The 16,617-nt window shown below is 40.4% G+C and overlaps 1 protein-coding gene across 1 annotated transcript in view; it reads right to left on the reverse strand.

The window, feature by feature from the left end:
* Nucleotides 1-976: 976 nt before the first annotated feature.
* The window catches only part of LOC126249678 (protein arginine methyltransferase NDUFAF7, mitochondrial), a 60,522-nt gene continuing 44,881 nt past the window's right edge, over nt 977-16,617 (reverse strand). The window contains exons 6-8 of the mRNA XM_049951357.1: nt 15,807-15,950; nt 1,390-1,563; nt 977-1,300 (exon numbers count right to left, since the gene is read on the reverse strand). Coding sequence (XP_049807314.1) covers nt 1,121-1,300; nt 1,390-1,563; nt 15,807-15,950 — 498 coding nt within the window. The 3' untranslated portion in view covers nt 977-1,120. The remainder of the gene's footprint in view (nt 1,301-1,389; nt 1,564-15,806; nt 15,951-16,617) is intronic.

The raw sequence follows: 16,617 nt of genomic DNA on the forward strand, positions 1-16,617 counted from the left end.
TATTAACAACTCAGTGCAAATGAATGAACATGCAGGAATATGTTGCCAGAGGTCTCCTAGTCGTGCACAGAAAGCTGGACATCATATGGCATGAGGTCAGCGTAACTATACTGCTAAATAGGGCTGGCGCTGCAACATGGGGCAGTTGAATAAACAGGAAAAGACAGCATGTGTCAATCATCGAGCACTTAGGGTGCACTGTCTTTGTGTTCCTCATTACAACATGGCCCAAAAACTACACTTGGATTACTTTGCAGGGGAAGAATTGTTGGGAAACTGGAAGAAAGATGAGGTATGACAGGTGTAGCCCAGGACTTTGGTACTGCTCACACCATTGTTGTAGGTTCATGGGGAGCATTCCAAACCACACACATTGCTGCCCAGAGAAGAGGTGGTTGACCACAGTCAATTACAACAGAAGACGACCGCTACATTGTGCCACTCACAAGGCGGACCCACATCATACAGTGGCTGTAACTGCAAACACATTTAAAAGGATTGCAAGACACAATATCATGCTCCACAGTGGCATGGCCACTGCATGGGGTGGTCTTTCTGCCCAATGACCAGTGTGTTGTGCTCTGTTTACAGTTGCACATCAATGGCACTGTTTGTGATGGTACCATGAGCATAGAAACTGGATGAACAAGAAGTGGGGTCACGTGCTCTTCTCTAGTGAGAGCAGATACAGTCCAGGTAGTGATTCTTTACATACCCTTATATGGTATGAGGGGGGAACACACACAGCATCTAGGAACACTGTCAAACTTCATCATTTTGGTGGTCCAGGTGTTACAGTGTGAGGAGTCATAACTTTGCATGGGCGTACTGAGCAGGGGTGCATTTAGACCCGATTTCATTTTTATGGATGACAATGCACAGTGCAATGCAGTGCTAAAGTGCAACAAATAATTATATCAAAATAAAAAGGTACAAAATCACATTAAAGGAACAAAAATACTTTTTAATTTAGACTAAAAAAGAGATTGATCACAGCTAATACTATTGAGTATGTCCATAATTACAGGACCAAAAAACTCCTGCAGCAATATCACAATACTTTTTAACAATCTTATGCAACAGTATACTGACACAGAGTCAACTTTTGTAGTGTATTTGTTCATCGAAAAAGTGTGCCCGAGAATCCAGCGACCGGAAACTTATTCAGATGATCTTGTAGCACGGCAGGAAACATACACAGGAACTTAAACCGCTGACCCATGTTGTCTTCATCAACCATCATTTGATAAGCTGCCAGAATAATTTTTCTTTTTTCAGAATCACTCTGTGACAACAGCACCTAGTAGAAAAAAATATTGTGATCAATTTTCCTTGTGGAAAGTAGACAGCAAAAGCTAATTTTAAAAAAGATGTATAAAATCTGGTTACCTTTAGTCTCAAATCAATTCCCATGTTCTTTAAGAAGAACGACTGCGTCACTGGGCCAAACGTGATTAATTTTGTTTTAGCACGTTTTTTCAAATATTCGAAATCCACGTCTGCTGTAAGGTCTGCTAAACCAGGCTCAATCAAAGGGTGATGGATCTTTTGATTTTTAAAAGCCTATGTAAAATGCAAATGTATTACATTGGATATCATACAAAATTAATGAAAATATTATGAAAAGGAAAGTTGCTACTCACCATATAGCGGAGATGCTGAGTCGCATACATGCATAACAAAAAGACATTCCATCCTGGATTTTCCATTGTTTAATATTAATGAAAAATAATTTTTTATCAAAATTGTGCTTTGAAAAGAAATTGTTGGAATACCATTTACAATTAAAATAAAAAAGAGGAGGGATAACTGCAAGCAATTAAGCGCAGTTAGAAAATTAAATCTACTATTTATATATGAACTGATGAAAAAGAGCATACACACAAACAACCAAAACCAGAGGATGTGAGGTTGGGCACACAACCACATAAACATCAAAAGATCGATTTCAAGCATTGAAAATCAAATGCTTTATCACCAAAAATATTCAGGTGACAAAGAAAGGTGTAGAGACATTAAACAGATAAAAGAGTAAAGTGATTCAAAACCCTGCAGCATGGAAATAGGAAATCTGCAACATGGAAATAGGAAATCAAGCGAGGGAGAATTGTGATCAATAAATTGGAGTTGCATTCAGGAGAACCAGTGTTCACACCATCCTCTGGGTATTTAGATCCAGGTTTCCCACAGTTTCCTTAAGTGATTAAAGTTAAGTGGTGGAGGGTTCCTTTGACAAGTACATAGCTGAAACATAGTTCTCACATCTGAATGAGCACAACTGAGGATGTGGTAAGCTACAGTGGCTCAAATAACCTGTTTATATGGTAGATTGTCATGGTAATTATAAGAAGCCTCCTGTCAGGGACAGATAGTGCAGTCACTAAGATAGTCTACATGTGATTGTAGGGTGTGAAAAAAGGTCACTGAAGTTGAACACAAAATATGGGATAACTATAAATACAAGTATATAAGTATGAGTAGCCTCCAGCACATAGATATCATCACTAATAAAAGTAAAATGAGATCTGGAAGACAGCCATGTAACTCAATAAGTACTTCTGCTGTTGCATAAGCACAGTAGTTCACTGTAAGGCTAATATGGTTTGTGAATTCATTTAAATAGGCAAAGATAATACAGTACTGAGACAAATAAATACATAAATAAATAAATCCATGAGCAGGCCATGAAAATGTTAGTATATGAGTGCTGTTCAGTGTGAAATAGCCACTACTACATTGTTTTATAATGTGTGTTCAATTAAACATTGAGATGACAGAAACAGTGTAAACTTTCTAACTATTTAGGTTTTCTCTGGTTTTCCTTCAGTAAAGTCACATCTGGCCCTCTGTCCAACACTCATAAAAACGTACTTATGTGGTGGTGTGCCAAAAAATAATGCCTACAAATTTTTTACGCGAAAATTCTTAAAGCATTTTAAACAAAACAAACATTATTAACATTCTACATCTTTATTCTTTATGTCTACATAGTTATTTCTCAACATAATTACCCTGCCAACGAACAAATTTCCCCAGCAAGAGACCAATTTATTGATACCGTCTCTGTAGTGTTTGACTTTGTTGATGGAGGTACAACCTCACCTCTGCTTGCACTGCTTCATCACTATCAAAGTGAAGCCCTCAAATGTGTTTTCTTAAGTTTTGGAAGCAAATGAAAATTGGACGTGGTCTCTGGGATTGTATGGAGGGTGAAAGATGACAGTGAAGCCAAATTGTTGGATTGTTGCAGTGCTCATGGGCGATCTGGCATATGATGGTTCTATTTCCGCCAGAATCAGTAGGATCCTCCATGAACACAATATCAGGAATGTTTTCTGTCCACCCAGCAAGATCTGGGGACCGGTGGGGAGTGTTAAAGATGACCTGGGTTTAAAGAAACCAGAAATTTATAACATACCTTGTCAATGTGGCATGTCCTACATTGGCCAGACAATAAGAGCAGCGGATATCAGGTGCAAAGAACATGAGAGGCACACCCGATTATGTCAGGTGACAAAGTCAGCCATTGCTGAACTCTGTCTGGAAATAGATCATTTTGGGACAGTGTTATAAGGGAATTGATTGCAATAAAAGTGACTGACAATCTCATGAACCACAACATTGGGTACCAGCTAAGCAGAGCCTGGGGTTCTGCTCTGGAACTGTTAAAGGAGCAACAGGGACAGCTGCAGCATTCCACGAACAAAGAACGTAAGGTGTGTATATGAAAAACAAGCACCAGAAAAAGCACCAGGCACAGTGGACCAAAGATGGAATGTCCAGGAGCAGGTCCGACGGGTGCGGACCGCTGAGGGAACATCCAGAACCACAGTGGACCAAAAATGGAAAAGCAACACACCAGCAGATCGCAGTGGGTGGGAGCAGACTGCAGGGGGAATGCCTGGTACCTCAGACAGACTTTCAAATGCACCAGACCAAAGATGGAACACCCAGGAGCTGGTCTGTTGGGTGCAGACCACAGAGGGAACACTCGGAACTGCACCGGATGGAAAACAGAACAGCAACATTCCAGAAGATTGCAGCAAGCTGGCACAGACCACAGAGGGAACACCTGCAACCGTCAGTGGAAGGGGAAAGCCACAGACATAAATACTGGACCAGGTCCACTCGAGGAACAATCTCAGGTCACACCTGATGCAGGTTATGAGCTATGTTACTGAAATATCATGCAAGTATGGCACTGATATCTGGAAGAACACCCAACAACCCAAGATGTCATTAGATTTCTGGGAAAGCCTGAAGAACTACATTATTTGTCACTGTTGAACAGCCCAGTCGCAAATATAATTTAAGAGGTATAATTCTCCCGAAGGCCGCCTACATAGCTGGGTGGTCAGTGCAGCTGACTGCCATGTGGGAGTTCCATGTCTGATTCCCGGTACTGCCAGAAATTTTTCCTTTGTGGGAGGACTGGTACAGGGTGCACTCAGCCTCGTGAGGCCAACTGAGAAGCTTCTTGACCAATCAGTAGTGATTCCAAGGTCAAGAAACCCAAGAACAACCAGGAGAGTGGTTTGCTGATTACATGCCCCTCCATACCACATCCAATGACACTATTAGCAGATGACGATACAGCAGTCGGTCGGGCCTCATTGGCCCATCTAGGACCAGAATGCAGAACTTTACCTTACTATATCTTTAAATTCTCCCAAGCCAATGAAGAAGAATAGGGCACATACATATCAAAATTTGCTAAACAAGTTAACAGGACAGAAACTGACAAATTACCTGTTTGTAAAAATCTGAAGGAAGAGCAACGAACACTAATGTCAAAAATTCATACTCAATGCAGAACAAATCTTATTTTCTGTAAATAAATGAAGGAAAATGGGTCTACCTTTCATGCCCTACTGAATGTGATACACCTTTCCACTCACAAAAGTCAAAACTCAAATTTGGACCTATCCTTGAACATTATATGCAGGCAAGCATTTAATTCTAACAACAGATGCTTCCACAACATGGTACAGGAGCAGTCTTGCCAAATAAAAGGCTAGTGAATCACAATAACCCACTACATTTCATCCAAAACTTTGAGTCATGTCTAAATTAATTCTTTTCAAACTGAGAAAGAAGCACTGGTCTAGCCAATATTGCAACTGGGTCACAAATATGATTCCCAGAAAGTCATTTGCTTCCAAATGGACACAGACAAATAATGTGCATTGGACACAGACAAATAATGTGTAATATGTGAGTTTCCTGTACAGCCAAGCACAGCAAGTGCCCACACTGCAGAGAGTAGTAAAGCTCATTCACAAAGGATGGTATCATCCATCTGGCAACAGACTATAATAAGCTCTCCTGGGAAGAGTACTCCACCTTTACCATTGAGGTTATAGGGGAATAACAATCATGATGTGACCCTCATGTGCTGAAAGAGAGTGTGCAGTATGTTGTTATCAGTTATGGAAATGAAACCTGGGCTCACAGTCAAAAAGCTTCTCTCCCTAGTTAACACTCCAAGAGTCCTACAACTAAATACACAGGAATTATGCCAGCCCATGTTGCTAGTTATGAACAACATGACAAACTTCCAACATATAATACATATTATGATATTTCACACCACAGTGGCCATTGTACAGAGAAAATCTTCACAATAGGATAGGTCTAACATACCCTAAAATCAGATGAGGCTACATTTCATGATGAAATACTTTGAAGTTTTCTATCACTGAAATGGGATTGAATGCACAATAACTCACATGTCTACCCACACTCTAAATGCAAACCACAATGGACAGTAACATGGAACTGAATGCCTGACAACTCACTTGTCTACCCACACTTGAAATGAAAAGCACAAAGGACAGTAAGGACATTTATGCAGCAAATGATAAAACGCATGAGCAAGTCATATATTAAGGCAGCATTAACTCTTTTCTTGAGTTCATACAAATTGACTTTGATAAGCAACAACATAGCACATGTGTCAACAATGGATGCTACTCAGCCCTTTGATACAGTTGATAGTTGAGAAGCAATACTTGTGCTTCCACCCATATCACAGTAAGAACAGCATCTGCCATAGAAATAAGCTGCATACTAAGAGACAATAATCTGTCTCCATCGGTACTACTATCTCGTCAAGGTCATCCACCTCAAGTAATGCCACACCTTGCCAGTCCAGCAACATCTATGTTCACTGGAACCGATGGACGTGAAGCCTCTTTCAGAGCCAGCTAAGGTAAAACCTACATCACTATCCTTACTACAGCTATAAGCTGACATCACTCCAACCTTTAGAGGCCTTAACCATGTTAGTTGACAACACATACCCAGTAGGTTTTGAGCTACTCACAGCAATACCACCAATTATTCTGCCACTTCTGTAATACTGTGAGCACGAACCTGAACAGTCCATCTCTACAAGTGAATTACACGGGGGAGGTATCTGGTATCTTCATCAGAAGACACTATAGATTCAGGGAGCTCACAAGAGGAAGATGTTGTAGACGGCTCACAAGCAATATTCCCGAAGCAGGTGCTATAATTTTTTTTTTTACAAGAAAATTTTACAAAGCTAATGAGATGCTGCTGCTATAAACAATCTCTCTTTACCTGAATCAGGTTGAGGTACACATAGGTAACAACATGAGGGATAACAGCATTCGTCTTATACTTGGAATGACCTTCATGGAGCAGAAAAATTAAATTTACTATGTCAAGCTTGGAATGGGTGAGAAAATTGATTACATCCTCTTCACAGAAGCCATCAAGGCATTTACACTATGTAAGTTAAAGAAACCACAGGAAACCTAAATCTGTACAGCCAAACAGGAAACTGAGTTACCACCTTCCCAAAAGCAAGTCTGGTGTCTTACAACCAAACCACTTGCTTGATACAAAACTTTCCATGCAATTGAAAAAATTGCAATTCATTTCAGTTTTGAGAAGAGTCACCAAACAGATGTACAAAACTGTAAGACTATATACTTGACATTAATCTGCTGTCCAACTGAGGAACATGATCTATTCAAAAAATGGTTCAAATGGCTCTGAGCACTATGAAACTTAACATTGGAGGTCATCAGTCCCTTAGAACTTAGAACTACCTAAACCTAACTAACCTAAGGACATCACACACATCCATGCCAGAGAAGGGATTTGAACCTGCAACCACAGCGGTCGCGCGGTTCCAGACTGAAGCGCCTAGAACTGCTCGGCCACACTGGCCGGCGACCATGATCTATGATTGTGTTTCTGGAAACCAAAAATCTCCGGAGGAATCAATACAGATTCCAGAAACAATGATTTTGCAATACCTGATTCACTCGTTTAATCCATGAGACCCAGGTTGATGCCACATTCCTTGCCTTCCAGAAGGCATTTAATGCAGTTCCAAATAGTTGCAAAATATTGTGTATCAGACTCAAGGAGGACACAACAAATACCGCATGAGGAGGCCACTAAACAGGCACAACCAGTCAACCAGTGCCTCTCGGTTGTGAGCACCAGCTTCCAGATGGTGCTCAAAAATCTGGATCACTTTCTGCTGATATTTTTCCACAGCAACAAGCAATATCAAAGGTTATGAGGCCTACATTACATAGAAGCTGAATGCAGTGCCAAAATTTTGCAAAGCATGCAACATTCCTGTTGTACTTAAAAATAAAGTAGAGCAGGAGCTTGACCTTCTCGAACCGAATGAGGTTACAGAAGTCATAACCAGCAGCCAATGGGTAATACCAGTCATAGCTGTACAGAAACCGAGCAGCTCACTATGCATCTGAAGAGATTTCAAAGCAACGGTCAATGTTCAGTCTATTTCTGACTCATATCCTATTCCCAAGCTGGTAGAATTGATGTCAAAATTAGCTGGTGGTGTGTACTTCGCCAAGCTGCATCTTACAGAACTGTATTTGCAAATCCCTTTGGACATGGACACCCACGGTTTTTGGTGATAAATATTACAATTGGTCTCTACTGCTACAAATGGTTACCCTTTGGAATAGTAGGTGCACCAAGTTTGTTTCAGCAATATTTAGAACAATTAATCTGGAAAGTTCCTTGACAATTTAAGTGAGCCAGGCACAACTTCATAGGAACTCTTACAGAATTTGCAATCTGTTTATCTGTTTCCAAAATCATACAATTGGTAAATTTGGAATACAACAAAGGCAAGTGGATCTTCTTTCAACATGAAGTGCAATACTTAGGACACATACTGTCTGCACACATTATCAAGCCAATGCTGCCCCATTCTGAGGCTATTAAAAATCTGCCAACCCCCATGGATGTCAAGCAATTATGTTCAGTATTTGGACAAATAAAAATTATTACTTTCGAAGTTTCTCCCTTGTGCAGCTTCCACCAGTGAACCACTGTTCAAGTTGTTACATAAAGGCCCCAAGTGGACATGGAACAGTCTATGTCAATGTGCATTTCACAGATTAAAACAGTATTTGCTTCATGCCAAATATCTTCTGACATCTGATCCAGTCAAAGTTCTCACAATTGCTGCAGATGTTTCAAATTATGGCACAGGTGTCATTCTGTTGCATCAGTATTGTGATTTTGAAAGACCAGTAGCTTTCACTTCAAAAGAGTCTAACAGTGCCACAAAGAAATCACAGTCAAATCAAGAAAGAGGCAGTCAAGAAATATCATGATTAAATTTATGAATGTAAATTTGTCCTCCTCACAGACTATATACCTTTAGGGCTATATTTGGACCAAACAATACAGTTTCTACATGGACAGCTCAACATTTGCAGTGCTGGGAACTATTTTTGTTGAATTACAACAACGAAATTCTATTCACAGTTTGACTCACCAGCTGTTGTTTGTTTTTCAGTAGATATCAGTAATCAAGAAACTGTGGAAAATCTCCCAGTAAACACCAATTTAACCGGCAAACTTGTGTCTAAAGATTTTCTTTTGTCTGAGATTAAACATTATATTCAAATGGAATGGCCTAATGATAAGAAGTTACTTAATCAACCAGAGAGTAAATCTTACTAGAATATGCGGCATACACATACAATCATACAATGTATGAAGGTGTCATTGTGGTGTATTCTGAATCAGGCAAGACACGAGTGGTTATCCTTGTGGTGCTTAAATCAATGCCATTTGGGCACAGTTCATAGCAAATGCATTGCCAGAGTGCATTGCTACTGAAAAAATGTTGACAAAGACATCGAAATGATGCTGGCTAAATGCCATTTATGTCTGCCTCAACAATATTTTCCATGGCCACAGGCAGCAGAACTCTGGTAATGTCTGCAGACTAATTCTGCAGTATTCTTTTTAGGAAGCAATTGGCCTATCCTCATCAATGCTTTCTCCAACTTTCCACTTATGATACACTTGTCGTTGACACCTTCAACAAAGACTATTTCAGTCTTCTCAAAGGTCTTCTCTATTGAAGGTTTGCCACAATCTATTGTCACTGACAGTGGCACACAGTTCTGTCCCCAGGAGTTTAAAATATTTTGTGAAACCAATAGCATTTGACACTTCAGAACTGCACAGTTTCGTCCTGAGGTCAATGGACTTGCTGAAAGATTCATAAAACTTTCAAGTCACAAATGACAAAGTTCAACAGTGCAATAAAGACAATGCTTTATTGATCTTCCTCTCTTAGTACACAGCCACTCAACACAATGCACAATCTTCAGCTGAGAAACTCCATGGAAGACCATACTGAACACTGATGTCGATTTTTAAGTCATTCGTGCATACACAAGCCAAGCTTCAACAACAGCTGATTTTTTTTAATGATCCGGTACTCATTTTAATGTACAAGTAAGGAAAAAGGACCTGGCTACCAGGCATAGTCATAGAGCCGCTCATCAATGTCATGTTTCAAATTACCAGATGTAGAAGTACAAAATTGGAATTTGGTTGCAATAGTTACACATCTGTTGTTTGAAACTGATAAACAATATTTTATTCAAAATAATCTCCATTGCCATTTATACATTTCTCCCACCTCTCCTGCAGGCTATGAATGCCACGCTAAAAAGCAGTTCTTCTTTTGAAGCAAACCAGTCAGCAAGACATTTTCGTACATTTTCATATGAATTGAAGCGTTGTTCAGCGAGAGCATGTCCCAGTGATGCAAACAGATGATAATTGCACAGAGCCAAATCTGGAGAATAAGCCACATGCCCTAGTGTTTCCCAACTGAATGCCTCAATCATTTCCCTGACCCATTTGCTGTGTATGATGGGTCATTATCATGGAGCAGTATGACTGTGTGTTACCTTTTTCCATATTCCGGTCTTTTTCATGTAATGTTCAATTTAAATCGATCATTTGCTGTTGGTAGCGATCAGTGTTAATGGTTTCACCCGGTGTTAGCACTTCATAATAGATGACATCCTTCTAATCCCACCAAACACAGAGCATTGTCTTTTTTCCAAAGTGATTTGGTCTTGCAGTGGATATCGATGGTTTGCCTGGATTCACCCATAATTTACAATGCTTAGGATTCTCAAAATATATCCATTTTTCATCACCTGCCACTATTTGATGGAGAAATAAGTTTCTTTTGTATCTGGCAAGCAGTATTTCACAAGCGGTCTTTCGATTTCCTTGCTGTCTTTCATTCAGTTCATGCGAAAGCACATTTCCCATAGCTTTCAACTGAAGATAAAAGGTTTTCTCTGTCACATTCAATTGTTCGACGAGCTCCTGTTGAGTTTGAGTGTCAGCTTCATCCAGGAGGGCCTGCAATTCGTTGTCTTTGAACTTTTTTGGTGGTTTCCTGCACTCGTCATTTCTCACGTCAAAATCCCACTTTTGAATTTTTCGAACCACTCCGAACACTGTGTTTTCCCAAGGGCATGTCCGCTGAAAGCTCTGACAAGCATGCAATTCTGCAGCAGTTTTCTTCAAATGATAACAGAAAACCAATGCTGTATGCAAATTGTAGTTGGTATGCACAAAACTCAACATGTTTACGGGCTTGAAACAGATACCAATGTATGGAACTTGAGTTACTGTGTGTTGACATTCGTCGTCAGCTGTTACAGAAAACAGATGGCACTGCAGACTTGGTCTCATGGGCCCTACAGTGATGGCTAGCACCACCTATAGGGAAAATCCTGTTCCAAACTTCTACAGCTGGTAAATGTTCAAACACAGTTGCAACCATAAAAATCAAATCAGGCCACACTCCACTCACATGCATGTAGAACTCATAGGCTATTTTCTTTTACACAGTCAGAAGACCTGTACACAGCCAGCCATCTGAGGAACCTGACGATGAAGCTGGCAGCTGCCTCCTCCCCCCCCCCCCTCCCCACCGCAAGCAGTGTGGCCCAGCTGCACCTAGCCAGTGATGAACCAACAGAAGTGAATGTCGCACCTCACATCTCAGACCAGGCTGATGTCAAAATGCTCTGCTCCCTCACTGTTGTTTTGAGCAGCTTTCTCATGGTGGTGCACATGAATGCCGGGGGCAGCAAAATATGTGCACCCACCAAATATGCACACCGGCAAGCAAGAAAGCAGGGTGATAATGAAGTCTGATTCACTGCCCGGTCCAAGAGAGAGGGATGTAGTACACCAGGCTCAAGAGGTACACAACAAATACCATGAGAGACCACCACCACACGGGCACAACCATTTGCCATGTACCTCTTAGTTCCGTGCAGCGGCCTCCAGACGGCACTCATGAATCCTGACTACTTTTTGCTTCCGTGCCACATCCATCGTGCATCATACTCATCCATTGATAATGTTGCTGACCACTGAAGAGACTGCTGTCAATCGGAGACTACTTTGATTCCATCTACTACTGGCGGAGATGGAAATCCTTCCTCTGACAGGCAGAAAAGATGACACACTGCTGAAGTACAGTTCCTGGAATTATGCTACAGGTGACATTTCCACAAGTTCCATTCTGAAGATTACATTCCAACTTAGCAGTCACTGTTTACTGAGCAGCAGACATAGTCTAATACATATGTCTGAATAATTACTTTCAGTCATTATGACACTATCACAGACTGCCAAGAGACAGCAAGGTTATTTAGATTTCAATGTGGGTATAGGACGTCCAGTGCCATGCATCACACTGTTACCAAAGTTAAGTACTACACTGTATCATAATTGTTAATAAATGTTGTTGTTATTTCTTATTGTGTTGCCATATCCCTATTCTAATGCTGCACTGTCAATCAGTGTATAATTTGATAGTACTAGCGTGCAGCCTGTCACCCATTTTAATGAACTATAGCAGTAAACAAGTTTTCTTGTACACTGGATGTTTGTCCTGAATTAATAGTAACATTGAGTAACAACATCCCAACACATAATGAACATGCTGTGAACATAGCCAGCGGTACACAGCAATACTACAAGGGGATGCCACCATGCACACGACATGTCAGAGGCCCCTAAGTTCTGACCAACTGCCTTCAGGTGGTACTCACATTACAGAACTACATTTTGCTTCCACCACGAGCCCATCAACACATCATATCCATCCACTGACAGTGTCGTCAGCTGCCACAGAGAGTGCTGGAAATCAGAACTACTTTGCTTCCACAAAGTGGGGTGCTGATGGACATTCTTCTGTCAAGTGGGACATAACAAAATGCACTGCTGATATTCGTTCAGTTCTGTCAGATCCAGCAGTTCCACCAGGTTATGCAATTATGGCAGTTCCAGTTCGTTACTGACGATATGTGCAGTTTGCCTAGTCAGTGCATGCTCATAGTCTGGACCATTCACAGCTTCCAAGTCTCAAGCTCAGTTACAAACAGTTATCGTGACTTTCTTATAAACTGCCAGTGACAGCAAAGCCAACAGAACACTTTCAATAGTCAGTTCTTATCAATTGTGTTAGGTATAGTACATCAAAAGCCATGCTTTGGGCTACCACAAAAGTTAAGTTGGGTTGGGTTGTTTTGGGGAAGGAGACCAGACAGCGAGGCCATCGGTCTCATCGGATTAGGGAAGGACGGGGAAGGAAGTCGGCCGTGCCCTTTGAAAGGAACCATCCCGGCATTTGCCTGGAGTGATTTAGGGAAATCACGGAAAACCTAAATCAGGATGGCCGGACGCAGGATTGAACCGTCGTCCTCCCGAATGCGAGTCCAAAAAGTTAAGTACTACCAATGTATGTAAATGATATTTATTGCTCTACACTGTGTTACCATATTTATTTTATAGAGCTGCCCTGTGACTATATATATACACCTAATGTTTCTTTGCCTTGGATGATTTATAGACAATAATTGCACTGTCACCATGATTTATGATGGTTCCCTGGACATGACGAATGGTGAGACATGGTACTTAATAGATTGTGAGATCGCCAAGGATAGCTTTACAAAATGCTCTCACTTTGGCCACATGGTTGTAAGGAGTTCTTGTGGTAGGGGTGTTCCATTCCTTCAACAGCATAACTGACAACTGGTGCATGGTCATTGGTATGTGTGGATGTGCTGCAGGAAGTCTCCCCAATACATCCCACACGTGCTCAATGAGATTTAAAGCAAGGGAATGGGAAGGCCAGTCTATTTGCTGAATATCCTCTAGTTCCAAGAGGTCCTCTGCCTGCTCAGTTTGATACAGTGGTGCATTGTTGTTCAGAAAAATGAAATCAGGGCCAAATGCACCCCTGAAGAGGTGCACATGGGGAAGGGGTACAGTGTCACAATAAAGCTGATCAGGAGTGTTTTGTGTTCAAAGATCTGGAGGTCAGTATGCCCACGTAACATTATGCCTCCCCACTCCACAACACCTGAACCGCCAAAACGATCAACATCTACATCTACACCTACATGGACACTCTACAAATCACATTTAAGGTCCTGGCATTGAACCACTTTCACAATTCTCTTATTATTCCAATCTCATACAGTGTGCGGAAAGAATGAAAAACCTATATCTTTCCGTACAAGCTCTGATTTCCCTTATTTTATTACGGTGATCATTTCTCCTATGTATTTTCGCATTTGGAAGAGAAAGCTCGACAATGTTCCTAGGTGCATTCTGTGTTTCCACCTCTCGCCATATGAGCATACATAATGCACCCAGGAACATTGTTAAACATGACTGTTTTGGAGGTTCAGGCATTATGGCGGGGGAGGCATAATGTTTAAGGGGTGTATTGACCTCCAATACTTTGGTCAGGATATACTATCTGGTCAACATTATTGTGACACTGTACTCCTTCCTCATATGTATCTTTTCCGAGGTGCATTCCACCTTGAATTCATGTTTATGGATGACAATGCACAATGCATCAAACTGCGCAGGTGGAGCAGCTCTTGGAGTAACAGGATGTTTGGTGAATGGAGTGGCCTGCCCATTCCACCAACTTAAATCCCATAGAACATGTGTGAGATGCATTGGGGAGACATACTGCAGAAGATCCATAAACACCAATTACCATCCACCAGTTGTCAACCATGCTGTTGGAGCAATAGAATGCTCTATACCGCAGGAGCTCCTTACCAACCTTGTGGCCAGCATAGGAGCACATTGCAAAGCATGCATTGCCACCTGTGGTGATCACACAACCTATTCAGAACCATTCCCCGCAATTTGCGATGTCCATAAATTATAATAGCTTCCGTGTAATTGTTGTCTTTAAATAAAAGTGTCATTTCTGTTCACCTCACTGTGCATTTCTTTCAGTTGCCTTCTGTATTACACAGCTGTGAATTCTTTCTATGTATGGTCCAGGTTTCACTGAGCTATTTTACCCGGCAATGACACATAATGTGAAATTTACTTTCATCCTTAAGTTTTCCACACCTGTGTATGTAAATGATCTGGTGGAAAAGGCTGGAAACTCCATTAGGCTGTTCACAAATGATGCTGTTTTATAAAGGGAAGTTGCAACACTACAAAACTGTAGCACAATGCAGGAAGGCCTGCGAAGAGTAACACTTGGTACAAGGATGGCAGTGGATCCTCCACATAACCCAGTGAGATTCATAGAAAGAATCCTCAGGAAGTGAGATCCACTGAAGAAAGAGGTAGATTACAAAGACTCTCATCTGACCAATATGATAGTGTTACACTAAAGCCTGGGACCCTTACCACATGGAATCAATAGAGGAAACAGACATTCCAAAGAAGAACACCGTTTTTCTTCACAGGTTAGTTTGGTGAGCACAAGAGTGTCATGGTGATGCTCATCTGACTCTGGTCCCAACTGCAGCAAGAGAGGCATTATGCATAATGGTGTGGCTTACTGCTACAATTTTGAGAGTGCATGTTCCTAGAACAGTCAACTAACATATTGATTCCTCTCACACATCTTGTAACAAATACTCTGAACATGAAATGAGACAGATTCCATCTCATATGGATGCTTATCAACAGGCGTTCTTTATTTCCACCATTCACAACTGTAACACGAAAGAGAATAACAGTTGTATACAAAATATCCCCTGATAAACAACATAAGAGACTTGTAAAGAATATATGTAGGAGTAATAGTATCTGACATTCATTTTTCTGTCTTGGTTCACTCTTGATGTACTTATACAATATGAACATGGGATGAGTACAGATTTGATATGAATATATGCATGAGTGATGCAATTAAATGATTAAATCTACTTAAGCAGTCTTGCATATTTTAAATATGAATATTATTGTGTTATCTCACCATCATCATCATGTAACATATCTCTCATTATTTCCAGTAAGTTTTCCATCTTGGCATCATTTTCATAGTATCAGAAATGATTTGCCCAACATCATGTACATGTTGTACAGCAAATGATAAAAAGGAATGAATAAGGATACAATACACTCATGTGTGGCCCTTTATGCTAGAAAGATTATATATTTATGAGGGAGATTACCCTTAAAGTGTCAGTCTTTTCGCTGTTGTGCCCATAATCACCAATCAAAGCAAAGCCACCCTCCTCTTCCAAAAGTGATGCAATATGATCCACTATAACACCGGCAGCTGGACACACTTCTAAATGATCCCTTTTCTCTTCAGGCTAGAAAATCATACATAATACTTGTGTTAATATAAAAATTGTTGTAGTTAAGTTGAACAAATAAAGATAAGACTTTAAGGAAAATCCAAAGTAAGCTAATGAAAAGTGAATCAGAGAATTTAATAACAGGACAGCAAATTTTTCTGTTGTGGAGTTCCATTTTTATACATAGAAAAAAGAAGATATGAATGGGGAGGCAGAAAATTAAGCACATACAAAAATAATCATGTAAGATCACTTTAACAAGATTCTAACATATCCATGAATTTAAATTATAGCTCTAAAGATGTAATGTGCAATTTCAAAAGAACCCTAGTCATTTCCACTGGTCCCTCAAAACTATAACACTACAGCTAGTTATACAGATGACTGGCTTGTTGATTTCGAGCTTTGTCACAATATGCCAATGAATCCCCGCACATTTAATAAGCTAGAGGACTAACTATTTACTGCTACAATTTGGTTCTTTACACTGAGGTTGTGATGAACCAATATCTCATCCACTGATTTGAGCTCCGTTTTATCTACAGATAAATTACTTGAAACTGGAGATCAATATTTTTAATACCATCTTGTTGTTTTTTCTCCCCTGTAATGTGCTGCTGGATTACTTCTGACAGTTATTTTAGCATTTACTTGTTTGATTCATAAAAATGTCATTATCTGT

Source organism: Schistocerca nitens, chromosome 3, assembly GCF_023898315.1.
Source record: "Schistocerca nitens isolate TAMUIC-IGC-003100 chromosome 3, iqSchNite1.1, whole genome shotgun sequence".
NCBI lineage: Eukaryota > Metazoa > Arthropoda > Insecta > Orthoptera > Acrididae > Schistocerca > Schistocerca nitens.